The sequence below is a fragment of the Atractosteus spatula genome, chromosome 4 (genome assembly GCF_055471065.1).
Source record: "Atractosteus spatula isolate fAtrSpa1 chromosome 4, fAtrSpa1.hap1, whole genome shotgun sequence".
In the NCBI taxonomy this organism is placed as follows: domain Eukaryota; kingdom Metazoa; phylum Chordata; class Actinopteri; order Semionotiformes; family Lepisosteidae; genus Atractosteus; species Atractosteus spatula.
In genome coordinates, this window is record NC_142709.1 from 14411968 (window position 1) to 14439784 (window position 27817).

The window sequence follows — 27817 nt, forward strand, 5'->3', positions numbered from 1 at the left end:
ACAATATAGACTTTGTCTTATGTAAAATCATCTTATTGCCTCCTCGGGTTCGACTGAACAACAACATAAAAACTTATATCATTCCACTAATTCAATATATTCTTTGCTTAAACGGTTATGCCGTTACACGAACGTTACTACTGTCAAATAAACTTAATGTAACCGGAAACAAGCAGATTGTTATTCTTCTCCAGACAACACTATGCAAAAAAGGGGTGGGCATTACCGATGTTGCGTTGATTGACGGGCACGGTAACCTACCACCGACCCTGATTCTGCTCCGTGTGAGTGTAAGGGCGGAGATAACGGGAATCTCGAACCAATGGGAAACCCAGAGCTGAATCCGTCCACCAATCAGCGATACCCGGCTGGATGACAATCCTACGTGATTCATCCCGATACAGAAGAGAAGAGGAGACGGAGGGGGGTGCAGCGAGAATATTAAACTCACGAGTCACTGTGCGCACGTTTATGTATATGTTTTCTCACGTAGGAGCCTGATCACAGATTATGGTAAGTTGTTGGGAGTTTCCGATTTATCTGAAAGCGGCCGGGCTTCGAATTTTTTTTTAACTGTCCAAAAATTGTTGTCCGTCAAAAAGTCTAAACGCACTCGTGTGATGTGATGCATGCACTGAAACTGTTACACTTGCAATATAGTGATGGAAGAAAACGGCTTGAAAGCACAATACCGTATTGAGTATGATTAATTTGGTTTCAGTGACGGATACAGTAATGGTTCTTCTGCGTATCGTAAAAGAATACTCCGTTTACTCTTTTTGCTTCTCTCTTTTTTTCTTACTTTGAATTTTAAACTAAGTCGGGATGGCCTGGTGCTCCTACTAATATCCCTGATAACATCAGCTAGGACAGCCTATACAAGCAGCGATACCGCACGGCCAGCGAGAATCCGTTACATACATTATATTTCTTGTCAAAAAGACCGATAGATATTTACACCTACATTAGACTTCTGTCATTTCCGCGCGTCAGAGATGTTATTAGTAAACGTGAATAATGAAACACTTCGGGGTGAGCGACCTTTTTTGTGAGTTGCTCAGCCTTTTCTCTGTTCTTCTTTTTTGACAAGTGTTATTTTTTTAAAAAACGGAGCAATCGCGTCTTTTCAAATCACAGGATCGATTTAGTGTAAATGAGCTAGCGTATAAGACACTGCTGCTGAAATCCGAGTCCCGCAGATAGGTTTGGAAAGTTAAAGATTGCTCTGTATTTTTAAAAAAAATATTTCTTTCTGTGTAATCACGAAAATATATTGGTAAAATGGGGCCGTTAAAATAACTTTCAGTTATTAACATCTTTCAAAGCTAAGAGAAAGCATACGTAATACTCGGTTATGGTCTGCACCATCCGGTTTTAGAAATCCAATATTGTACTTGTATGGGTGTGGAAATAATTATGCGGGACTCGACTCGAATTAATGAGTGAGTTCTGTTTAGTCATGATATTTTTTATTGTTTTATCAAATACTTGACGGGACAGATTTCCACTTGTTCTTTGCTGATATTACGGAATATGAAATGGGTACAAAGATAGAAGATGGATATAAAATATCTTCCCAATCAATTGAAATAAAATCAGCTGCTTTTAAACTATTTATATATTGAGTGGATTTGCGTGGAATGGAGTGTTTAAATATTATTAATCAGCTCTTTGAAACATCTAAAGTATTTTACACAAAAAAACACGGCAGGTTTTTAATTATCCCCTTCGTTAATACGGCATGCGAAAACATGCTTGCAGTCTCAGACACTTTTATCTATTAATTGTGTACGTGCCGAGCAGGTTGGAAATCAAAGCTTTCCAGAGAGGATAAAAATACGTTAAACCTTGATGCATTTTGTATTACCTGTGGTACACTAATTAAGCTATAATGAGAATCACGTTTTAACAGCAGCTGTACGCTGCCAGAAAAGAGAGATCATTGTGAGTCCTTTTTTGCCAGTAAGGTTTCATTTCATCATCCTCATTTCATAATGAAGTTACATTTACTTAAACTACATTTGTAACAAAACAAGCCTATTGGCTACTTACTCCTCATGAGTGAGGAACTCTCCTCAGCAGTATCTTTATATTAGAAGCATTAGTGAAAATATGGGAGTAGTGCACTAAGCAGGAGTGCAACAATATGGAGAACACATTTTAATTAAAGTTATAATTGAATTTGTAGACACTGCAGATGTTGTGTTTTGCAGACCTAGTCATCACGTTTGTGTCAAATAATATTAAAACAACTTAATATTTTTTTTCATTTGAAATAATTTAATTTGCCGGCGGAACAGTACAACAAAGCAAGCGTTCTGTTTTCGAAAACATGCTGGCTATCGCTGCACTTGATTGAGACTGTATTTCTGCTGCAAGCTGCACAGGGGAAAAAAAAACCGCAATTAAATTTGCATCGCCACTGTGCCAAATGCAAAAACGCAAATTTCCCACTAGAAATTATTTCCTTATTGTTTAGACCTTGGTGGAAGCCTTCAGCTAATTGTGCCAGATTGTACCAGCATTGAATTAAAATAAAGCATTTTTTTCCTACCTTTTAATTCAGAGTTAATGTGTGCGATCTGACCGAAACGTTCACAGCACACAACACCGGACCACTTGAAAGAATGTACAAAAAAGTCTATCCTGCTCTAAGGACGTACTTAAACTATGTTTATTTAGTCTAAACTGATGACTGGGACACTCTGAATTCAGGGATGACTTTTAAATACTTTCTGGTGTTTAAAGAAATTGACTTAATTCCTCTTTTAGCCTACCAAAACTACCCGCTAGAAATTTGTATAGATTGTATTTCACTTGTTCTGTTGATTTGTTAATTTACAGATTTACAAAGAAGCCTGGATCAATCTCCGTTTTCTCTTTTTGGCATTAGTGTTCCATGCTCTGTGTTGCCGTTCTGTTTGTGACGTTAGCTTGGGGTCATTGCTGGTGGCTGTACCGCGCAACCTTACAGAATCATATAGGGGCACATACACAGAACTATGGGGTATCCCCCCCCCCCCGCCCTGGAAGCCACTTATTTCTGCTTCACCTTCTCGCTGAGTTAACTGGACAGTGGGATCAATTTATCCCCTGGTGGTGAGGCTTACAGCTGCAGTCTTGGGGAGTAAAAACCAGGGTCAGTGAGGGTCAGCAGGGTCTCCTCCTCCACCAAAATGGCAACCTAGTGCTGACAAGGTCATATCAGGACTGGCTTCTCCTGTCCTCTTTGAAGGTAAATGGTTTCCGATTTCAGGGCCCTTGTCTGAAGACTCCAAACGGGCCCTCTGTGCCCGACTCAGAGTTGGCCGTTTTCATGAGTGGAGCACCTGCCGGAAATATTCCTCGGGGTTGGAATCCGGCGTCTCTGTCCGCACCGCAGTGTCTTAGTCTCCTCCTCCTGATCCCCTGTCTCTTGAATCTCCGGAGGTTGGAGGTCGGGAGGGGGGGGGGGTCCCCTCTCTCCGTCCTCGCCCTCCTGTAACCCGACAGCAGAACCCCGCATGTCTTTGCCCTTGCAGATGCAGTTCATGCTGCTGTTCAGCAGGCAGGGGAAGCTGAGGCTGCAGAAGTGGTACGTCCCGCTGTCGGACAAGGAGAAGAAGAAGATCACCCGCGAGCTGGTGCAGACCGTCCTGGCTCGCAAGCCCAAGATGTGCAGCTTCCTGGAGTGGCGCGACCTCAAGATCGTTTACAAAAGGTGAACGTTTTGCCATGCGGCACTTTATTCCCCCCCCTGCCTCACCCACTCTGCTGCCGGTATTTCACCTGTCGCAGAGGCCATGTCCTAACAGACCATTTTTAATCGCAGGAAAGATTGTGTTATGTATTGATTAGCTGCTGAGTAAAGATTCATTGTCCTTTCCTCCCCCATACGTTCGTAGAAGCCGCGAGTGATGCTAGCATCCGTACTAAAAGAAAGTCGCACCTCAGCAGCGTATCTTGTGTTGTCCAGCCTCTTCTGGAGTTAGCCCTCTCACAGAGAGCACGTGATTGTCCACCGGGTGCATCAGAGGTGCGTGGCTGCTCCTTTAGCAGCTGGGTCTGAGGGTGGGGTGGTGGGGGGGAGGTTTGGGCCAAAGAGAGGAGAGCAAGCCGGAGCACAGGCAGATGAGTGGGGGGGGGGGGGGGAAACCAGAATGTTACTTGTGCTTCATTACCTTCTGTTGCCTTGACGACAAATGGGATTGGCTCCTGCCATGGAGCGAGAAACGCCAACCCACACGCTGGAGCAAAACGCAGCCCTCTGGGACGCTGACCAGCCCCTGACCTCCGGCTGCCAGGCAGCTCGGGCCTAGCGCCAGCCAGCCACGGTAACTCCCATACAGAGACCTAGTGCGCCATCTGAAATGAAGACAAAACAGTGTTATTATTACTCTTTTTTTTCCTGCAGCTCTGGTCGGAGAGGCAGCTAGTTTTTCGAGAAGTGTTCTTTCTTTTTCTCTGTGAATGGGTTTAAGCAAAATATTGTAGGTTAAACATAAAGTGATTCTGCCCTCTTGACAAGCTTGCGTTGAACTGCCGTTGTTTTGAACGGCAGTGGAAGCCGCCGTTGTTGCTGCAGGGGTGTTAATACCAGCCCCTGGACCGGGATGGAGGCTTTAAAATGGCTCCCTCTTGGAGAAGTGAAACTTGGGCAAGGTGTGTGTGATGCCTTGTTGTGTAACAAGTGCTTTGTTTGCCTGGTACGCACAAATGCTCAATGAAGAAAAGAGGAAGCTCAGCAGTGCTGTGTGAATGGGGCTGGTCTTGTGATCTATCCAGTTTGTGTCTCAGTTCAGTGGTGCTCTCTGGAGCAAACTGCTCCCAATCCAAACCCCCGGCAGGTTACTGTGTTTAACGCAGATGCTCTGATAAAGGTTAATCCTTAAACATGGCAGATGAACTTTCTGCACTGATGAAATCTTTAACCCAGTTAGCCCCATATATCAAACAAAAAAACGTGCAAGCTGCACGTTTACACTTTTTTAAAAAATTGTGTGCAGATTGGTACCTGTTGTTTTCCTTTTATGCAGTAATACACATGGATCTTCAAATTAGATTTTAGTTTTTTTAAATGTGGCCTGATTTTCTATGGTATTACAATAAGTTATATGCTTCAGGCTTGTCTTCCGGTTCGGTGCTCCAGAGAACCGACTTTGATTTAAAGGAATGCCATGCCCTGATGTTCTTATCTTAATTATTTAAGTGAAATGAGAAATCTTGCCCAGTTGATGTACAGTGCTGTCAGGAAATCGGGATACCTCTGGGGGGGGGGGGGAAGGCTATTGTTTAGTGGAGATGGGATGTTCTTGCATCTTATAAAAAAATATCAATTTCTAGCAGTCTTGGACCATAGGTTTCAAACACAAAAAAGTAATTGTTTTTTGACAGTGAACAAATGGAACAACAGGATCACAGTGTCACTAGTTATCTTTCTGTAAATTAATATAACTCTGGTGTCCCTGCAGACTTGTGAGGCTTTGGTCCTCACTTGTAGAACCCAGCTGGCGTCTGGGGTAACAGAGTTTGGATCCGTTTGGTCCTGTGTTCCATCACGGTCATGCTTTTTCTTTCATTTGTCTCTTGTCTTTCCGCAGACTGAATGCATGCAAGAGATGGCCTTCAGCATGTATTACAAGACATCAAAGACTTTCTTTTGTTCACACACGATAAATTGCGCTGGCACTTGTACTGGGCAGAAAATTAAGTGACAAATCCAGTAATTTTAAAGAATATCTGCCAGAATTTTTTGTTACACGGTCATGCCTGACATCTTTTCCTCTGAATGGATTGATGCACAATTCAGAGGGAATGAGCATCTTTCTTGTGCACTCAAAATCAGTTGAATATTAAGCAGAAGATGCGTGAAAGAATAAATTTGTTGTTTCCTGTCACAGACTTCACAAATGATTTTAAGTTCAATAGGGACCTAAAGTCAGTTCCTGTATTTTTTCATTTTAAGAACAGTATTGTTAAGCCAGGTACCCTGCAGATATTGCTATTTAATATAATTAACAAAGAGCTATTCCAGACAGCTTTGCAATTCCTTCTGAGATGAAAGCCCTTGGCATTTTCATTATAGTGAATATTAAAAATGCCTTTTCTTTAAATGACGTGTTTTATGTCCCCAGAGAAATCGAGATTTCTGTCATTAGTGCATTCCTTTCATTGCTAAAAGCAAAATCGAATTGCTGTATTTTTCCATGTTGGAATTAGTATATAGGAAGAAACGGTGTAGAATTCACATCTCCAGTATGCATCACCCCAGTTCGCTGCAGTTTCCGTGGCGAACTTCCTTTCTCTCATGGACAACGGAGAGAGTCAACTGCTTCTCTTGCCCTTGCAGAAGGAGTCATGTGCTCTGGGGGGCTCTGGAGCGGTCGCTCTCATCCTTCTCCATCACACGGCACATGGACATAAAACCTCTGTGATACACCGCCCCTCTCCACGCACGGTTTAGACACACGCATGTCACTTTCTTAACATTCCAGCCAATACTGATATCAGTGCTTGAGTGGAGTTTGCCTCAAAGCGCATAGCCCCCTTATCTTTGCAGGAATTAAGAGTGAAAGATGGGCCATTCACTCAGTTGCTCTGAGATGGACTTGGTTTTTGTTTTTTTTATACCTGTCAAATGTGAAAAACCAAACTTGCACCCCACACTATTAATATGCGAATAACCTTAGAGCATGACCTCTGTGTCATGTATATACATAAATATGCACAATATTTCTTTTTGCATCACTTTCAATAACTGCTTAGTCAATTCGAGGTCATGGTGACCCAGAGCCTATCCCGGAAAGCACTGTAAATGTTTAATCGTGGATTTCAAGAGTGCTCGTGCTTCTGGCTTTTTCCTTGTTCAGTTTTTTTTTTCAAACTCCCTCTGTAAACATATGCATCCGAAGCTGGGGGGGGGGGGAATCAGATTCTGAAGGAGACGGACTAAACAATTAAAAATCCTGGAGAGATTTTCTGCAAGAGGAAATGCAGTAAGGGGCTTTTATTCTGTGTTCCAGGTACGCTAGCTTGTATTTCTGCTGTGCCATAGAAGACCAGGACAACGAGCTCATCACACTGGAGATAATTCATCGATACGTGGAGCTGCTGGATAAGTACTTCGGCAGCGTGAGTGTTTTCATCACACTTGATGTTCCCATAGCATTCTAGTTATTTTCAGTGCAACCGCTGTGCGCTCTCTCTGTAATTTATTGCATTCAATTTTTTTCCCCACAATACTGATTTCCTTTGCCATGGAATGAAGAGGGAGACTGATTTTGTTACAGTTCTTTAATTGCAAAGATTACTGCTTTAATAAACAAATTGTGAATTTGTTTCTCAGGGATATTAAATCGTCAGAGTGAAGAGAGAACATCACCGCATTAAGGAAAAAAAAAAGCTTTATATCAGGAAAATGAAGGAAACCTAATATCTGATGTGGCTGCGAGAAAATATACTGGTCATGCTATGTTTTTTTTGGGGGGGGGGGGGGGGGGGGTTGTAAATTTGCATCTTGGCACCTTTTAATAAATGAGGCAGCATAAGCGAACTCCCAGCACAGCCCTGGTTTAGCGGTGTGCGTGTTGGAGTGGGTCGCGTGAAAGGGCGCTTTCCCTTGCAGGTGTGTGAGCTTGACATCATCTTCAACTTTGAGAAGGCCTACTTCATCCTGGATGAGTTCCTGCTGGGAGGTGAGGCGCAGGAAACCTCCAAGAAGAATGTGCTGAAGGCCATCGAGCAGGCAGACCTCCTGCAGGAGGTAAGAGCCCCAGACTGGGCTGAGGGCAGGCTGCTGCCATGACAGATTCTCGTAATTATGCTCTATGTGATCACACTCGCTTCCTCTCGTGTCCTCTTTCCTCTTATGCCTTCTCCTTCCTGTCCGCAGCTTCTAGCTAGATACCCCTGGTTGTCTTTTCTGGGGCCCATATTCGAATTGTGAGGCAGAAGCAGCCCTGTATTTTAATTTCTTGATGATTTATTCAGTTCAGTGAAATTGATTCAAGTGACTGGAGTGCTTTCCACACCCTAGTCTCTCCTCTCTGTTTGCAGTCTCATTCCAGCGGCGCTTTAATAGTGCAGCTTACTCCATTGATTTCTTTCGAAAACAGGCTTTTACGCAGCAGAAAAAAAAAGACTCCATCTTATTTAACATTATAACGTTCCTGAAAAGGCCTAGGCGTTACTCCTTGTAGTTAGTTGTTAAAATTAAAACACATTGTGTGCTCTTTTAAAGTTTCAGGGAGGTCAGGGTTGAAAAGTGAGACTGGGGTTTGGCAGAAGGGAAGATCATACAGAAAAACCAAGGTTTCAGTGCCATTTTTTACATCTTGTAACGCAAATTCTTGGGCTTTAGGGGTAGAGATTTTTGTTTTCTCCATTGGTCATTATGATGTGATGTTCTGAAAGACAGCAGCACATTAAAACAAAGAAAATGGGGAAGAAAGCGTCAAACACTTGGTGTGTAATGAGGGATTATCAGTCAGAAGGGGGCCAGAATGTTCTCAGCCGCAGGTTGTCCTGGCACAGCAAGCAACCACCACAGCAGGAGAGTTGCTGGGGCTCGATAGGGGTGAGTGAGAGAATGGCACACTTGCAGAACAGGCCTGCCACACAAACATTTCGATACATCAGAGCCCGGTTATTGCAGGAGGGATGTGGAGCTGTGCAGAAACGATAGCTCGTATGTACTGCGAATTGTATTGGTGTACAGCATTTTAAAATTGATGTGTTTCATATAGTCATGTCATTTGCCAAGCCGTTTATACCAGGCGGTGTCGTGGGAAGCCGGAGCCTACCTGGCAAGCAACGAGCGCAAGGCAGGGTACCCCCTGGACAGGGCGCCAGTCCATCGCAGGGCAAGTGCAAGCCAGTCATACATGGGGACAATTTGGAGGTCACGGTAAAGGCTGAGGGGGGGGAATTTGGCCCGGACACCAGGATAACTCCTTACTCTTATCGAGAAATGCCTGGGAATCTTTAATGACCACCGAGAGTCAGGACCTCAGTTTAACATCTCATCCGAAAGACGGCGCCCACTACATTCAAGTCGGCAGTTATTTAAATGTGCAATACTTTGATACCCAGTGAAAGAGGCCTTTTATGATCATTGCTTTGAAATGTAAAAGTTTAATAATTTTGTGAGAATGAGAGAAATTAATGAGCATTTGTGTGTACATGATTCAATTGATGCTCCCGAGAATAATTTACGGGGTTTTGCAGTCAGGGTTTTAGTGAAAGTAAATTTTATTAGTAAATCAATATGGACATTTAATTTTAAAAATACTGCAAAGCGGTAGTATTTTAATATACCATGTGTAGTATTTGGGTAGCAGATCAAAGCGCAAAATATTCATATAGCTATTTTGTCAAAATGGCAAAATTAAAAAGGAAAAAATAAGATGGTTGTGAGAAAGGTAAGGGAATGCCTGAATAAATCCAAAGAGTCTGTATACTGTACATTAACAAATGTGAAGATTCAGAGAAATGTACAGTTGCTGTCCTACTGTATACCAACTGCTCTTAAACTACAGTCACAGTAGACCTCAGCCATAGCAGCAATATTAAATAATGAAGGAAAACATTGTCATAAATAAAAAATTGGGTAATTTTGGGTGAACCCAACTGTGCATGTGGTTTACTTGTAAATTAAATGCATTAAAATTAACCAAATCAGTGGAGCATGAGTTAATACAGCTCCTTGGGAAACAGTTTTTCAGTTGATAAATGGCCGTGTATAATGAAATAATAACTTGAGATATGCATGCATTTCTCTGCTCTGCAGAATGTGTTCCATACCTCATACAGAGTAGAACAAACAGGAGGAGTGTGAAGGGGAAACTAGCCAGGACCCCTTACCTTGAATAATCTGAAGTACTCCACCACAAAGCCAATGGACCGTGGCTTTAGACAGAAGGGAGGAGCCCAGCAACGTGTTTTTTTTCTTTAAAACTCGGATCCTTTTGGCTTAGATTGTTTTTTCAGTGTTGTGTAATCCTAGCCATAAAGCTTTAGTGCAAGCACTTGAGATGAGTGCACATGAAGCATGTGCTTTAGAGATGGGGGTGTTGGGGAGAATTAGCATGGGTGAGAGCTGGCAGATAACTTTACCATCTTTGGCCATTTGACCCTGTGTAGAGGCTTCGTTCATAATTGGGGTATCAGATGAGTGCTTCTTTGTGATCCCCTTCTAAATTGCCTTACAATAGGTTAGTGACCAGAGACTTTAAAATGCAAGAAGATCTTTTTAATTTCTTAGATGTGAGGCCTGAATTAAAGGTGCGAGGGGGGTCAGATCACCAGCACTCCATTTTGTAGCCCTCGCTGGAGAGGCAATGAGAAACTGGAACGAGGGAGTACTGTTATAAAGTGAAAAATCATGGAGACAGCAGCGTAGTGGAGCAGAATCACTCAAGAACAAGGGTAGCTTAAATTATAGGATGTCCTTTTTTATTTAAACAAGGAGATTGCAAATATTTGCTCTTTGGCACATTTTTACAATTTTGGTTTTGAAAGTGAATAGACAATTGTCCAATTTTCCTGAAGAATCGGTGGTGTTGGGCTTCTTGGTGTTTGCTCGATACTGTAGTGTGAAGCAGGCAAAATGGCACAAGATGACATTTGAGTCATTTTGAAATTACCTCGCAAATGCCAACATATTTATTAGAAAATTCTGAAGGATCATTAACATTTTGTTTCCTCACTGCATCCGTAGTTAAAAAAACTAAAGAACTGCAATGTTTATACAGAGTTTAGAAGCAAAATATGAGCCTTTTTTCTTTATCTTTGTGGTCCACACACACACACACACACACACACACCAAAAAAATAGACTAATTCAGATAAAAAGTCTTTTGTCATGTTCTACGTAACCATTATTGAGAAATTCAGATTTCTACCAGAGTCTGATAGGCCTGATTTCTGTAGGTCAGAGGCTTACAGCCCGACGGCAGCTGTCGCAGAGCTTGGCATTTCCTGGGCACGAGTCCCTTTCCCTGGCTGTTGATTGTTGTGTTTTCCGATATAAAGCTGCAGATGTTGTGATGTGTTTGCAAAAGTAATTTGTGGGTAGCAATTCTTTTTCTTTTTTTTTTGGGTCATGCAGTGAGGTGTTTGTACAAACATTTCAATTAATCAAATTCATTTTTTCAAAATACATTTGTTCCATATATTGTTCAGATATATGCGTCTAGTGTTACACAAAATAAATGTGTTGCCTGTGCATCTTTAAACAATAAGTATTACAACTGACATTAAAAACACAAATATTAATACATTTTATTGTATCACTTATACCCTGCTCTTAAGTCAATTTATATAAGTATAGTTAGAAATCACTCTTCTCTGTTTTTGCCTTGCATTTTTATTTTCATTTGCCTTTTTGTACATACCATACAGCTACATAAAGACTAGGTTTAGATATCTCTCAAAGGAATAGGAAGAAGGGCATCTGTATCGTAGGATTTTTAATGATTAATGAAGTCTACCTACAGCATTAACACAGATTAAACATAATAGCATCCTTACAAGGTGGATGCTAATATTCCAGCAGGGTAACAAATATATCCCATCTGTTTACAGCAGTCAGGTCCCATCAAGCAGTTAACCAGTACAAGACCAGGACACCCTGTCCTGGAAATCGTTTGACACATTTTCTTAAGTCCAGACTTCCCTTTCTTTGTGTTCCTGTTATCCAGAAATGGACAAACTGAAAGAACAATCTCAGTATTTCTTGATATCAGGAATCCGTTAAGAGAAATGGAGACATGGTATCAGTCAAATTAAGTACACTGCAGTCTGATTGGTTAACCATATTTTTGGTGTCTCGAGCTGCCTGCAGCTACTAGTTTGTGTTATGCGGACAGCTGTTAGGAGAAATATACTGAGGAACCTGACTTCTTTCACTGCAGAGAGACATCGCATGAAAGAGGATTAGAATGTTATCGCACCTGCACATTGCCTGTGTGCTCTGACCTGCTTATTCAGCTTGCAGGGTGAAAGTGCTGAGGCTGGTGATGACCTGCTTAGGAGTGTATACAGTAAAAGTGTCCTGAGAGTACCCTTCTAAACATCAGGAAAAAGGAGCACTGTGATGCTTGTGTATGAAACATTTCGTATACATTGTCTACTCCTCTTAACTCTTCTCGTGGAAATGCTAAGCAAGTCCATTTGCAAAGGCTGTTTTCCTGAAAGTTTTATCAGTGTAATTCCGAAATATGCACTCGTGTAAAACTTTCTGATTTGACAGCTGTGGGAGAGAGTGTGCTGTATGGTTGTATGTCACATTCAGAGACAAATCAGGAGGATTATTCTGTTCAAAACTAACTAGTCACACCAAGAACTATTTTATCATTTAAACAAATGAGGCTTATTGATTATTTTGTAGGGTATTGTGTACGTTTTTTTTTTAGATCTGCACTTTATGCCTTCTGGCAGTCTTAGTTGTGTTCCATTTTAGTACTTGTTCTCATATTTCTCATCTGGTTTATCTCAAAGAGCTTTTAATGCTGTTTTTAGGTTTTAGAGTTATGAACACAAAGTGTATAAACCAAGAAAATACATTTTGGCTTCCCCCTTCGTTTAAGTGGACTGTCTGTGCTGTTCAACAGTTTTCTTCCTGAATTTCAACAATCACAAAAGACTGATAATTTTCATGTAGAATTACTTACAATGAAGCAAAGGTGTACCTTGAAAAATTATAGTAGTTATTTGCCCTAGTGGATTGTAGAATAAAGGCCTCTGTTCACCACTACTTTCTCCAAGGCCTTTGTAGAGGACAGTTTAGTTGCTGTTGGAGTTATTGATGTTGAGACTCCTGTGGTGTTTTGCCAGGAAAGGCGCTTACATGTGGGCGGGGCTGTGTGAACCAGGCCCATGTGTTGGAGTGGGGCTCATGTCAGCGCCCTGTCAGCTGGTGTGCCGCTGAGGGTAGTGTAGGGGACAGTCGGCCATGAGTTCCTGGAGTCACAAGGACCCCGGCATCTTCCTGGGTGCTTGCGGTGGTGTCGGTGTAGGACCTGCCTCTCTTCCAGTCAGCTGTAAAACTCCAGTACGGAGCAGCGAAGCCTGGAATATGATGAACAATCAGTGGCTGAAATACCAGTGGGTAGGAGGAGTCTGCCTGCGTCCTCATTCTCCCCCGTGTGCGACTGCAGTGTTCAGCGCTATGAGTCGAGACGTGAAAAATACAAGCTTGGCGATTTGAAACCAAGTGGCTATAATTATAATAATTGCTTACACTTATATAGTGCTTTTCTGGACACTCCACTCAAAGCGCTTTACAGGTAATGGGAACTCCCCTCCACCACCACCAATGTGCAGCCCCACCTGGATGATGCGATGGCAGCCTTAGTGCACCAGAACACTCACCACGCATCAGTTATTAATGGGGAGGAGAACAGAGTAATGAAGCCAATTCATAGAGGGGGATTATTGGGACACCATGATTGGTAAGGGCCAATGGGAAACTTGGCCAGAATGCCAGGGTTATACCCCTACTCTTTTCAAGAAACGCCCTGGGATTTTTAGTGACCACAGAGAGTCAGGACCTCAGTTTTATATCTCATCTGAAGGACTGCACCTTTTTACAGTATAGTGTCCCTGTCACTATACTGGGGCATTAGGATCCACATGGACCGCAGGTTGAGCGCTCCCTGCTGGCCCCACTAACACCTCTTCCAGCAACAGCCTTAGTTTTTCCCAGATGGTCTCCCATCCAGGTACTGACCAGGCTCACACCTGCTGAGCTTCAGTGGGTTGCCAGTTGTGAGTTGCAGGGTGATATGGCTGCTGGCTATAACATACAATAACTGATGAGTATGTATTTTAAAAGGAAGAAATTAAAGTCAACACTAACAATGGTACAGGAATAAGGGTTATGGTTTGTGTGACATTAAAGCTAAAGTTAGGGTTAGCTCTGGGTAAGGGTTTGTCTTAGGGTCAGGTGGTTAGGTTTGCTTTTCCTTTATTGCGTTACTCAGGAAGCAAGTTTCAAAATACACTATGTTGTGAACAGATAGTGAACCTTCTTTCATGCTTCTGATGAAACTGTTATTATCCGGTCTATCAGCACCCACACAAGCTTCTCTGTCCCTTTGACCATAACTCACAAAAGTGCTGATAAATGCATGCAATGAGAAAAACCCACATTATGAATTCGTAAAGGAAATACAAAATAGAGAATTTATTCATGTTGAACACATTGTGAATTTGTAATGATTGCAAAGATTACAAATCAATATGCATTGTTAAACCAAAAAACATCACTGATCACTAATGTTTTTGAATTAGTACAAATATGCAGACATATAACGTTTATTAGTTTCGCACAAGTCATCAAACAGTCCTGTCAAACTTATTTTCATGTCTTTTGTTTTGCCCTGTGAGACTGTGTTGTGTGGCGTCCCCTGTGACTTCAGGCCCCCCAGCCTTCAAATTAAAGCAATCTCCAGTTTTGTCTGATAATCAGTTAGACCATAGGGCCACAGGTTTTGATCTGGACAAAGCAGGGCAACCGTTTTGTTCTGCAAATTTTGTGCATTTCAAATAATCCTCCCAATTATGGGCTCCAAGCCTACAGCTATGATGCATATTATGCTTTTTATTGCTCGATACAGCGATAACACACTGCCTTGAAGTTGCATTCGGCATCAAGTTGAGAAAGAAAAAGATGCCAGTTGTGCTGTCAGTGGAAAAATAATCAGCTGATCATTAAAGACCCAGTCAGCTGTGTGTAATGACCCTGGGAGAGGTCAACAGAGGAATGTCTCTCCTGCATAGCAGCAACTGTAGCTGCAAATGCATCTGAGTGTCAAAAAGAACCGTGAACATATCTGCAGACAGAAAGCTTCAGACACTGGCAGCACTGGGCTCTCTTAAAATGTGACTCAACATCACAAGACTGCTTGTCTACATGGATGATGGCTCCTTAAACACTGGCAGAGTGTGGCATTTCCTCTTGAGTCCCAGGTCTGTATGTGTTTGGCAGAGGCTGAGCACATATACTTGCAGTGGAAACCATAGACGCGTCTCGGAGGTCTTTGTAAGAGAACAGGATTGTTTCAGTTGCAGGAGCATATTTATGAGGGAGGCAGATGTCGACAATTTTAGGAGTTGGCCTGGGTGTTGGGTACTGCCAAATGTAGCTATAAAAAGTGTAGGTATCAATTTCTAATGTATTGGAACCCAATTTGGTATGATAGGACTGTTTTTCAGAAAGTTTTCAATGTCCTAGCAGATTCGTGGAATAAACCTCAATTCACCCTTCTAATGTTAATCTTGAATAAGCCTGTGTGAAATTCCTTGGCTTGGATGTGTTATTTATAGACTTTCAGATTTATTTAATCTTTTTTTTTTAATTATTCAAATACAAATGTATACTAAAGAAGATGGATTTTTTTTTTTTACCCGGAGGTCTTTAACAGAGATTTATGATTATAATCTCTTCCATCAGGAGTCAAGAGATGGCACAGTAATGTGACCAGAAGCTAGATTTAAATTGACAAAACTGGAAATTAAATTGAAAAGGGATTGTTTTGGAGTCAGTATATTGCCACTGGAAAAAATACGGAATTCTGGTTAGGTAACTTTTTTTTTTTGTGTGTGAACCTTATGAAAAGGGGTACATGGTAAATTCTCACTGTGAAATTGTTTCACATTTTCTAACTGCTTTATCCAGTTCAGGATCGTGGGGAAGTTGGAGCCTCTTCTGGCAAGCAACAGGTGCAAGGCGGGGTACACCCTGGACAGGACGCCAGTCCATCGCAGGGCACACACAGGCACACACTCACACCGGGATCAGTTTTCCCAGAAGCCGGTTAAGAGCTGCACGCTGTTTTTTAAACATTTTTGCATTCCTTGATTTTGGAGGAGTACTGCCTTGCGCCCGTTGCTTGCCAAGCAACGAAATATGCTACCTGAATTGGGAGAAGTGGTTAGAATGGAAATGGATGGATTTTTTCCCACATTTTCAAATCGCAAACTATTTTGAAGAGATGTAGGCAATTGCCACATCTTTTTTTTTTTTTTTTCAGGTTGAGTGTTGAACATTTTCAATTAGTCTAGACATTCCTAGCACTCTGTGAAAAGCACATTCTTACTGAGCAGGGCTCGTAAGAATGGGGATATTTGGCAGTTTTCACATTTTGGACATAAGACCCGCCAGACTGCTTATGAGAAGCACGTAACATAGATAGAGTGATCGAATGAATTCCTCTGGGAAAGACTTGGCCAAAATCCTGAATCGAGATTAGGTAATTTAACGGAGGGCTTTGGGTCTGAATGTTGAAGACGATGAATGATGGGAGGAACTGACCGTGAGTGATATTTCACTAACAGGAAGATTCCCTTACAGGTTTTTCCTCTTTTATCCCGTGTACAACATTTGTGTTTGACTGTGCCAAAGTTTTACATTGCATCTTTGTAAGAGTAGGCAGCATTTTTTGTGTGCATTTTTGCATTCTCTAATTTCAGGATCAGATATGAAAACCATGTTTTCAGAACCAGTAGTTCTGTTTGCTATTTATTGAGACCTCATGCAATAAAATACTTTTCACTATAAACCTTTATTAAATCTTATACCACCTAATAGATCATTACATAAAATATTGCAGCATCAACCAACACTGTAGCTTTAGTCAGTTTTTTCTTCAAATGTAAGCCCTTCATAAGTAAAGCGTAGATATACTTTCTTAAGGAAACATTTCAACTACATTCAGTGAAAGAGCTGTTTTTAAAGTTTCCATGCTCTTCAGAATTTTCTGTTTTTCTCTTGTCATTTATATGGCCAGAATCTGTAGTTCCCATGAATGCTCCAGTGAGACGGAGGGCTTATTTCAGTGAAGCATTTGGCGATGCTGCTGTTCATCACAAGTCTCTTCACCTTTAGAATCTGCAGCAGACGTGTGACTCGTTTCTCCGAGGTGTGGAAAACTACAAGCAAAAACTCCCCCCACTTACTTGATTTTATGTTTGTAGAGCCAGAGTGAAGACTGGGGAGGTTTATCCACTGAGGATATCTTATAATGAGGAGAAATCAGGCCTTGGCCTTCAATGCACCTTCTTCCAGACTGTTGGTAAATACAGTAGTGACCCACTGGGCCAGCATGGGCTTCAGGAGGGAGCTATGCAGCTTGCACGCGGTATTGACTGACATGTTGCTTGGATAGTGTTGGGGGCAAAACCTGAATCCGCAGTAAAAATGCTGGGATTTCCTTTGTCTTGCATGACGAGAGTTAAAGCGTGCCTGGGGTGCCTTGCTTTTATCTTTTGTCCCTTTTGACCTAATCGCATTCTCAGTGTGCAGTGGTGGTCTTCCTGTGTTCTGCCTGTATTGCTTTCTGAGTCTCTTTTACTGACTATGTAAAAGCAAAGCATTTTTGAGGAAATGACTCATTACAAGGGGTGTGGAAATTCATGTATCGAAGGCTCAAGTTATTTCTTTTTTATTATTCCCTTGTCTAGATGTTAGGAATCGGATGGTGTTTGCATTTCATATTTGACTTGAACCAGTCTTGTACTAATACAGATTATTACCTATTTGTCTGACTCCATTTCAATAAAGACAAGAAACTGTATGTGGGGAAAAATAACCAAATACAGAGGACATGAGGATTTCCTCGCCCTACTTGTAAAAAAAAAAAGTTTAGTTTGATATTGTGAGACCTTATAACTACAGTTGTTGGTTTAAAGACTGAAGCTGAAACTCTTCTGGGTTGCAACACTGCATGTTGTGCTGTTGAAAATCTAAAGTGTTTCTTTAGATTCAAAGCATTCAGTGCACTGAGAGTTTGATGTGCCCTTTTATTCAAAGTGTTTTCAGCATTAAAAGAAAATCTGTTATGAAGTGTTTCCTCAGTGTTGCATTCAGGGCGGTGTTGATGTTGACAGGGAAATGGGAAAGCTGTCCAGCGTGTTGGGTTTTTTTGCCTGTAGCTCAGTAAGACGGAGCTTGTACTCTGTTTTTGAAGGGCTTTGTTCTACCGTGTTTCTTTGCTGTGCCTGAAGCAGCTGTGGGATTGTATATTATACTTGATGTGAGAGAATCCGGTTGGTATTCATCCGAGTCCTGAGCAAACATCTGAGGCAGCAGTAAGCTAACAGGGGAACGACTCCACGCAGGGTGGAGCCTCAGCAGAGGGTTTTCTCTGGCAGCAGAAGGAGAAGTGGCCCGCTGGCAGTATTCATCACCTGGTGATGTGCAGTCTTTACCTCCCCCAGAACATCTGTCTAAGCAAATATAGCTATGACTGGGGAAAAAATGCAAATTCAGTCCATTATTTTGCTTGCATAAAAAAATGTTTTACCAAACTCTGTTCTTGAAAAGGCATATGGGGTTTGAGGGGCGGGGTCCTTTTTTCTAAATTGTTCTTTGACCCTGAATTGGAGAGAGATGTTTACAATATCATATTTTCATATTGCAAGTACCTTTCTGTTTTGATAACATACAGTATACATCTCAGTCTATTAAATTACCTATACCTGATGTGCCTAACTGTAGAATCTTCTTTTTATTGCTTGTATGTAGTTTAAATACTCCATGTATTTTTAATCGCCTTTCCCCCCCCAACAGTAACAGTTTATGCAAGAGCAGGTCAGCTGTGAAAGTCTGTGCTAAAAATGGATCATGACTGCCTTTATTCCATTTTTTTTTCCTGGAAACCACTATGATGTGCTTGTTTAGATCACCTCAAGACACTTATACGCTCCTATTGCTTCAGGTGTTTTCATAGTGTCCACTACTTTCAGCTCAGGTACATAATGCAAATCTCACTTGGATGTGTTCCAGACATTTAACTCCAAGATACAGAAAAGGTATTGAGAAAATGACAGTTGAGATGTTATTGTGTTGTTATTCAGAAGCTTGATTCACTTGAAGCAGAAGAGCTTCGACTGATTTTTTTTTCATGCATTACGTACTTTTTTAAAACTTAATCTTATTGCATTGCTAACGAAGGCCGAGGCCATTCCAGACTAAGCGCAAGGCCTAGGGCTTTAACGCATGCTTAATTAGGTGGATTGCAATTAAATTCAGGGATTTCAGGTCCGAAGAAGATGAACTCCATGGGGCGCAAGATGAAAATTCTTCACAAATTAAAATATTGGAAGAATCAACAAGCTGCTTTTGCAGAATTCTGAAAATGCTGGGCTTTCCAAAACTTGAATTAAATGCGTGTGAAATGGCCTTTCAGGCAATTTGTCTTTGGCTGGGGGTTCAATATTGCAGATGACAATGAGCTAATGCTTGTACGCAGCAAGTCAGTGAAGAAGAGCGACTTGAGCTTACTGGTGCAGAGGCTGTAGTGGTTGAAAACGAAGTCATTCTAAAATCGGAGAGTGTGAAAGGGGGGAATATTAGAAGATTAGATTAAACAAAAGGTGAAAAGCTCTAATCAATAAACTACTGACACAGTACAGACACAATTATCTCACTCTACAGTTGAATACAGTGTTTAAATACAAGTTGAAAATACAATTTTATGAGCAACTCTGCTAAACTCGTAAATGCCCTCCTCTAATCACTCATGTAATGCTACAGAATGTGCCAGCTGCTTCTGCTCATGGGCTTGGCAGTGTCTTTGCTTTTTAGGCTAACGTTCCTATTATAATACTGAAGCTTATCCTTGCAAGGTTTGGAAGTTTACCGATGAGAACAGTAGCTTATCTGTATAGCTGGGACTGGAGTTATGTATTTTGTGACTTAATGCTTTCCCAGTCGTACACTTTTTTTTCGAAGAAAAGCGGTGCCTAGTTAATAGGGTTACACAAATACTGCAGAGGAGAGGCCAAAATGTCTATCAAGGAAGAATGTGGGAGAGCGAGGACTACTACTGGTCCAAGTCATTCTAATTAGCGTTCCGCTTGTCATGCTGAAGTGGATCCACCAGAAAAGACTGCAAACGAAAGCCCACCCCCTTGTGCGGTTTGTGAACGAGCTGGAATTCTGCCATAGCCTGCGTCGACTACACAGCTTCACAACTTGTGAGGGAGCCTTTGACAGGCCATGGCATCTGCTCTCTCGCTTGTTAGGTGCTGTGGTGTTGTGCTCTCGTGTCCTGTGTTGTGCATAGTGCTTAGTGTCCTCCAGCTTGGCTTGCTTCCTGCTGTTGAGATGATCTGGCTTGGGGACTGGGATCTGGGTGGGGAGGAGGGATGCGCCTCAGTTTGCACTGTGAATAAGATGTTGTGCATTTCTTTCCTATAGCCACGCCATGAGTATTTTAATGTGCCTGTGTACTAAAAGGCTGTGCTGCTCATCCTGCATGCTGATCTCTCCTGGCACGAGGCTGCTTCCTTGTCTGCACTACGTTGTCTGGGCTCTGGGACTCCTGACAGTCCGTCCATTCCAAGCTGTTGTGCACGAGCTCTCATCACTGCTTCACCATGTAATCTCTGTCATGTAGGGTACATTTTTTCTTGTTTTGTTTTTCATTTCTTGCCTCTGTGTTATGTCGGAGTATCTCCAGCACGTACATTAAACGACTGGTGTGCTGGTAACAGAAAAAAATGTGTTTTTCAAGTACCATAGTGTTGCTGTTAATAAAGTCTGAAGAAATAGTTCTGTGTTTTAAATACCTGTCCATGTTATTGAACAGTGGTTTGGAAACGGTTGTACGAGCCTTGTTTTAGAAGAAATGTTCAGTTGTGCCCGAATGTGTTAGATGGAGGTGTTGCTGTGAAACCCTAAGATTTTCCACGTGAGAAGCTGTCCTGATACCCTCTCAGTTGTTCTTTCTAAGAGTCCTTCATTCTTAGTCCTTAGTTTTTCTTGGAGGAATTTTGTGTCACTTCTCAAAAAGATAGAAGTCTTTCTTTAGTTCAGAAACCAATGTCCAGAATTGTTAATAGATAAAAAATGACTTGTGTGGCAAATTCCACTGAAGAAGGAAGTGCATCATTCAAGGTAAGAATTCTTACCAGCAAATGGACCCTTTAGGTAAATTTCTAACTGTTTTTTTCCCCACAGCAGGGATGTGTTTTTCAAGTCACCTGTCATTATTTTTAACAGTGGAGCATTTATTTAAACATTCAAAATAATTGTTCTGCTTTTGCACAAGGTCAGCAAAATAGAGCTTTTAAATATTCTTAGGAGAGACTGTTAAGTTTTATGAATTGTCTGGAGGTTGTTTTCCTTTTCTGTATTGGTCATGACATGATGTACACTACCACAGAAAATGATTATAGTCCATGTAAATGAATTCATCCTGTATAAATGTGTATTAAATTGCTTTCCCTCCAGATTTCTTCAGGCGCGGATATTTGTTAACCAGTTAGTGCACTACTTTAGGCTGTCACATGGATAGAGTGAAAGGCAGTTCAACGTTCCTGCTGTGTGACCTGATGCACCGAATGTTATGATGCCATAAGGGTCAGGTCCTAAAAAATTGAAAAGGCGAGCTTGATTTATAACCTAGAGGAATTCCAGCATTCTGTTTTCTTTCCTGTGGGAAGAGGTCAAAAGGAAGTAACACGTTAGGTGTACAAAACACTATCTCTTTATGCTGCACTAATGTAAAAATTCTAGACATATTGCATTTCTGCTATTAAACCGAATCTTACCCGTCGCCCTGGAGAATGAAAAGCTGATTGTAGGAAAAAACACACCATGAGGTGAGTTGAAGAAGAACATCTACTGTTCTCCATGTCTGTGGAAGATGGAAGCAGTTCATTGAGAATTCAAGGAAGGTTCAGCTCTGTCTGTATACATATGTACAGTATTTACACAGTACCATTCAATCATTTGGAAACACTGTTTCCTCTAGGTACAGTACATTACTAGCCTTGAACAGATAAATGCCAGTGTTAAGCCTTTGTGATACTAGGAACGTCATGCATCATGGGAGGGTATACATGTTGCCTGATAAATGTTGGTTTCTCTAATTTACTGCATTTACTGTAGATTATTGGAAATTATATGATCAACATCCCTCTATTACCTTCTGTCGTTGCACTGATACAGTTAATGGTCTTCTCTTTGAAAATACAAACCTTGATAAATATCAGCAAAAATCATTTACCTTGTACTAGGAAATGTAGTTTTAACACACAAACCTGATTAAAATATCACAAGACTGTGAGCGCAAGTTACAGGTTTCAGGAAGGAAGTGGGAGATGCAGGTTTTTTTGATGCGTCGCATACCCTTAATGCAATGCTGGTGTGTCAGTGAATGCTGACGATGCAATAGGCGTCAGAAACATTTGCTGCTCTGCTGTCTCTCAGCAGCCTAGCTTCAGACTGCATGAAAACATTCACTGCGCTTTTACATCTCTACATCTGCCTGGAGACTGGCCAAATGGTCTCAAAGATCGATTTCCTCATTTTCTTTGACACTACTTGTGAAGGTTAGGAATTGCACTTAAAGAAGCTGAAAATACATTTGGTGCATTGGAGTATTGTGTAGAATAGTAGAAATATTCTATAATCCAGAACGTTTAGCATGCGATGATGTAAACTTCTCAAATTTGGCGTTGCTTAATTTCTATGAGTAGAATTCTGTTCCATTTACCTCCTCTGAGAAATGTCAAGCCAAACTGCTGAAGGAGGATTTTTACGTACACACCTGGAAGCTCATCTGTGAATACACATTCCTGGATTCCAGATTGGTATCTCCTCTGGTCTTTGTTAAAAAGCCTGAACCAATTTGATTTAAGTAAAAAAAGAACTCTAAATAAAATATCCTGATGTGCTGTTTTTGTGGTTATACTATAATGAAGTAAGCAAGCTGTCAGGAGGTTGTTGAAGAAAATTGCATAAGGTTAAGTTATGCATTGCCTTAAATTTTGCTTAAAATGGTGAGTGGCAATAGCTACTGAATGAGTTCCTTGGTTCATCCTGTTTTCCAAATTGTAATAATTTACATTGTCCTGTTATAAAACTATGATCTAAAATTTTACATAAAGTTATAATCTTAAACCTAATCCTATGTAAGATTATACAATTAGTGTAGTCCTGATTTATAGTGTAGTGTATACTGCACTATATACACTGTCCTCATACAGTGGGTTTAGTTTTTTTAAAACTAAATTAAAAATAATTGTGGTACTTGATTGTCAGCTGATCTTCAATAAATATTGTGAACCACTGAAAAGTTGTCATGACTTTGATCTTGTGATCTTTATAAAAGGGACAGGTCAGTACATGTCTATAGATCATGCCCACCTAAGAGTTGTGTTCTACTGTAAGTGTGAAAGAATCTGTGTAAAATTGTCACAGTAGTTATATCAGTGAAGGGGAAAAGATTGGAGATTGGTAGTAGCACCATAGAAAACCTTTTCTGTCATTACTCATCTCTGTACACTACAGATATTGTTTTATAATTTGTCCAATGATAAAGTGAAAGCCTACAGTAAAAGGACTGAAAGAACTTGTTGTTTAATAAATAAAGTGCAGATGACAGCCTTATTTCTGCAGTTTTAATGTTTTTAGAATGTTAAGTAAAATACTTACGTTATCCCACACTGAGTTGTTAAGCAGATTGGTTTTGATTAATTCCCTTTTAATTTAAGTAAGGGGAGGACAATTTCTTTTCCGTCGTCAAACCTCAGCAAATGTCAGAGATTAGCGTCCTTGTTTCTAAAACCTCGTTGGCTTGTCTTTGTGTTTGTTTGACTGTGCAGTTGATTTTGCATATATTAATTAAAATCTGTGCGCTTAAAGTCTGAGCATGTGACATTCTTTAATGGATTTTGGTTTTAAGCTGGGTTACTGGTCAAATGCCAGCTATCCTGAAACAACTTCTTAACCTTTTTTCATAAACCCAATTTGAAATGTCTTCAGAAAAATGTCTTGGGTAAAATTGTAGGGTGACGTTATGTACAACTATTAACAGTATTTCGTATATATACAAGCTATAACTATGAAATTTTAAAAAATGCTGATAAAAGTAAACAATCCTACGTAACGTGAGTTTAGGCAAAAGATAAGAATTCACAGTTCTGTCTAGAAAGACTGAAGTGCCATGTGTTTTTTAGCTTTTGGAAACGAAGAGGAATGTGTACCTTATGAAGCAGAAATAAGTGACTCAGATGAAGGGTCACAGGGACTGCGGAGTGTTGATATTTTCATTGTTAGAGATGTTTAAACACTTCAGCATCTTGCCTCCTGTCTTTCCAGAGATCTCCCAGTGTGTTTTGGAGACAGTAGCTGTTATGTCTTTGGTTTGCGGTGCAATCGTCATGCAAGAATTTAATTCATCACATGTTTCATCCAGCAGTGTGACTTTGATCTAGTAAAATTACACAGCTCCCGTGATCCCATGCTGCACTGTTCTCTGCCTCAAGCTTCCCCCTAGATTCTTTTAGTCCTATAAAATATTCAGACTTTAAGAAAAATTGTTTCTGCTCAGATAAGAGTAGAACACTAGCCAGTAGTGGGATATTTTCCTAAAGTGCTCACTGGATGGTGGACAGGTAATCTGTCTCCAGTACCTGGCAGTTTTGGGTATGTTTGGTTTAGTTGTTAAAAACAAAATATAAATTTTCTTCAGTGTGAAAAATGTCATGTTTTGTTTTCAAGTCTACAGCTCTGTCCAGAATAACCACATTTAGTCCTTAGTTTTGGATGGAATTAACTTTCAAACCTATGTACTGTGTATATATATGACAAAAGAAGGTGCAGAGGAATATTGTACCAAGAGGTATTTGACATCAGAGCTGGACACCGTTAAGCTGAACCACAGAACAAATGGTTTGTATTTTACTATACATAGAGGCGCTTGAAGAAAGGCACTTGTGTATGGTTCCACATTGTCAATTACAAAACAAAATGTTCTGCAAATAGGTTGCAGAAAATGAGTTTGCTATAAATTAACATAACCGTTTCATATTTTGGTGAGGTGTGACTCTGTATTTGTGGTGTTTATGATGTTCATTTCAATGAAAATGAAAAAGAAATTCAAACCTTCTGGGATCCATTTTATTCTTTTATTCAGCTGAATTCAGTTGTTATGGATTTATACACATATCCAAAATGATGTCATGTTCTCACTGTAATAACTGTTAAACAACAGATGCTTTTTAATAAGAATATTTTGAAATGGCTCCAGTTAACAAGCTCCTACCTGACTTCCTTAGGGTAATTGGATCAAGTAAGCTTTATTTTATCCAAACTTGAGGGAAGAGTGTAGGTAGCCTGAACTGGAATGCTGTTTTAAACCAGTGGGTGGATCAGCATTCTTTTTATACTAATCACGGACTGAGAACTGTGTTTTAATTCTGAATTTGTTTGAAGACAGAATCTTAAGTCCCAAACAAATGAGTCAAAAAGGTTTTCTTTTTCATGTAACATAAAACCCATTCATAATATTCTTTGAACTCATAACATTTCTTCTCTTTACTTTTTGGCAAACGTCTTGTTAGGATGCTAAAGTAAGTGTTGGTTACATTTTGCATTTAGCTTTTGGAAGAGACAGTAATGCTTTCTAGTAGTGTTATTCCCTCACAATCTCAAATGTTTTTGTGTGCATATACCAAAAAAAAAACAAATTCCATTATTGAACTGTGCTGTTTTTTCTGTATAAATGGATTATGGGAATTAAGTTTCACTGTATATGTTTCACTAAAGAAAATAAAACAACATGAACCACTGTCTAAAATTGTTATTAAACTATTAACATTAACTTATGTTCTAGATATCCAACTTGTATTGTATAAAAACAGACTTGGAATTGACTAACACATGTCAAATGTGACCCCAGAGGATTGTTCTTACAACTGTGCAAGTGCTCTTGAAAAATAACATAGAACGTAAATGTTTAATGTTGTTATCTTAGAAGCATAGTAATCAAAGCAAGCTGGGGGTTCCTGGACTGAATTATGTCTTTGCTTACATGACATTATTTGCTTCAAGTACTGGAATCACCAGACTGGTTTGTTTTTTCTGTCTCTGGAGAAAAATGAATCGGGGTATTTTCCTAATTGGCGCGACAGCAGTCCATGTACTACATCGAGTCAGGTTCACAAGAAGTGAATCAGCCCCTCAAAGGTACTGTATACAAGTCTGGAGGAATAGTAAAGATGTTGGTTCAGACACTGATCCTTGATGCTTTTAGAGAGGCTTTCATTCGTTTAAAATGATTAAATCTCAGACGGAAGCATACATATCCAAAGATGTTTTTTTGTTAGCAATAAAAAAAGCTGAAACTTGTTTCCCAGTATCCATTAAAGAGAAACACTCATTATTCATGGTTCGGTAGTTCATTTTTTTTTTCTTCTTCTGGAATGTGAATAGAATTGTATGGAGCATTGCGAAAAGAAGAAAAATGATGGTCCATCAAGTGAACAGTCTTTATCATCTCGCCTACGCTCTGTCACCAGTGGCATTTAGTGCACCAAAGTCATTAAGAAACCACATCTTCTCACAGCATCGTCTCAGAAGCTATGCATTCTTTTAGAAACTCCTTCATTGTTCTCGTAACCTCATTCTTCTGTTTTCTGTAGATTCATGAAGCTCTTTTGTCATGTTGTGCATAATGGCAGCTCCCATTAACCTATGCTCAGTGTTAAAGGACAGTGTCTGGTGGTCTCTCCCATGCCTTTCCCCCTCACCTTCTGTGATGCTCTTCTCCCTTCCTGCAGGAGGCAGAGACTCCGCGCAGTGTTCTTGAAGAAATTGGACTGACATAAAGCTGAGCCGCCACCACCTGTTTCGTCTCCCGTTCTTGTTTTTCTCTGCCTACTGTTTCTGTGTCCTGCGAATAATGTAACGCTAACTGTACTCATGGTGCTGTGTCAGTAATGAGGCATCTTATTCTTTTCATTTTTCAAAAAACATTGGTACTACAGTACATACACAGTATTGCACTCTACAGAATTAAAATGTGTAACAAAGGGATCACTTGATTACAATTTGTGTTCACTTTCAGAGATATTGAAACTGCCTTAAGATATCCAAACAGTATTTCTGATGTGGGAGGGATTCAGATGAAACTGTGCAACTTTCATTTCTGTGTAGCTGTAATGTAAAAACAAATGTTGGAATGCATTTTAATCTCAAGAGTCAAGGCTAACAAAAGACTGTCATAGTTAGATAGCCACCTAGGTTTAGGTTATATAGGTCCTTTGGAGTTACATGCACCATATCTTTTGGTCAGTTGTTTTTGCTTTTTCCTAACATGTAGCAAGTCTCAAAGGAAATAGAATGAAGGTTTTAGAAAATATTCTTAATATGGGGAGACGTAAGTGGTTCAGGACCAACACTTAGATTATGGGGACAAAAAAGATGGGCAGGGGGTTTGTCACTTTCAGGGCCCTCTTTAGTGTTTACAACCAAAGAAACACTGTGTTAGTATTCATATACTTTTGTAAAACAGAAATTATATTTTGGGAAGAGCTTTGCATATTATTTGTGATGTTAAAAGGGAAGAGAGAAAGGGATTTATTGAACCAAAGAGTTTTCTTTTTCCTTTGCCAAGCCTAATATCCTGAAGTAGTGGTGCAGTTCAGTACTGCATATCATGAAGTGTGCTGGCAATGAATCACAGTACAGTAGAGTTGAAAACACTGCTAAAACCTGTGATATCACTACCTGATACGTGAAATTAAGCTCTATGATATGATATTTTGTGGTAAATAGCATACAGTATGTACCCATCGGCATTTGACTGTGATCTTTAAGTTTTTTTATGGCCCTGGAGAACTTTAACAAAACCTTGATTGGATTTCCTTTAAGAGGTACTTCTGTCCTTTGTGTAGGTCACTGGCCCCAACTTTAATTTCATTAGTTCGGATATTCTCTGTCATCACTCGTGTGTCCCACAGTGGAAAGGTGTTGTGTTTTGTAATGTTGTCTCTGTAAATCAATGTTGCAGTGTTTGTTGTTCAAATAAATCTATTTACACCA

General features: G+C 40.4%; 1 protein-coding gene across 3 annotated transcripts; it reads left to right on the forward strand.

Moving 5' to 3' along the window:
• The first annotated feature begins 385 nt into the window (after window positions 1-385).
• Window positions 386-27817, forward strand: LOC148835884 (AP-1 complex subunit sigma-2). 3 transcript variants are annotated; one of them, XM_088914679.1, is made up of 6 exons: window positions 386-513; window positions 3522-3700; window positions 7002-7110; window positions 7604-7741; window positions 16957-17054; window positions 26554-27817. In XM_088914679.1, the coding sequence occupies exons 1-5, from the start codon at window positions 511-513 to the stop codon at window positions 17002-17004; spliced, it is 477 nt and encodes a 158-aa protein (XP_088770805.1). In that variant the 5' UTR covers window positions 386-510; the 3' UTR covers window positions 17005-17054; window positions 26554-27817. The 3 variants fall into 3 exon arrangements, with proteins under 3 accessions (XP_088770805.1, XP_088770804.1, XP_088770806.1); XM_088914678.1 differs by lacking the exon at window positions 16957-17054; XM_088914680.1 differs by lacking the exons at window positions 16957-17054; window positions 26554-27817 and adding an exon at window positions 20183-21216.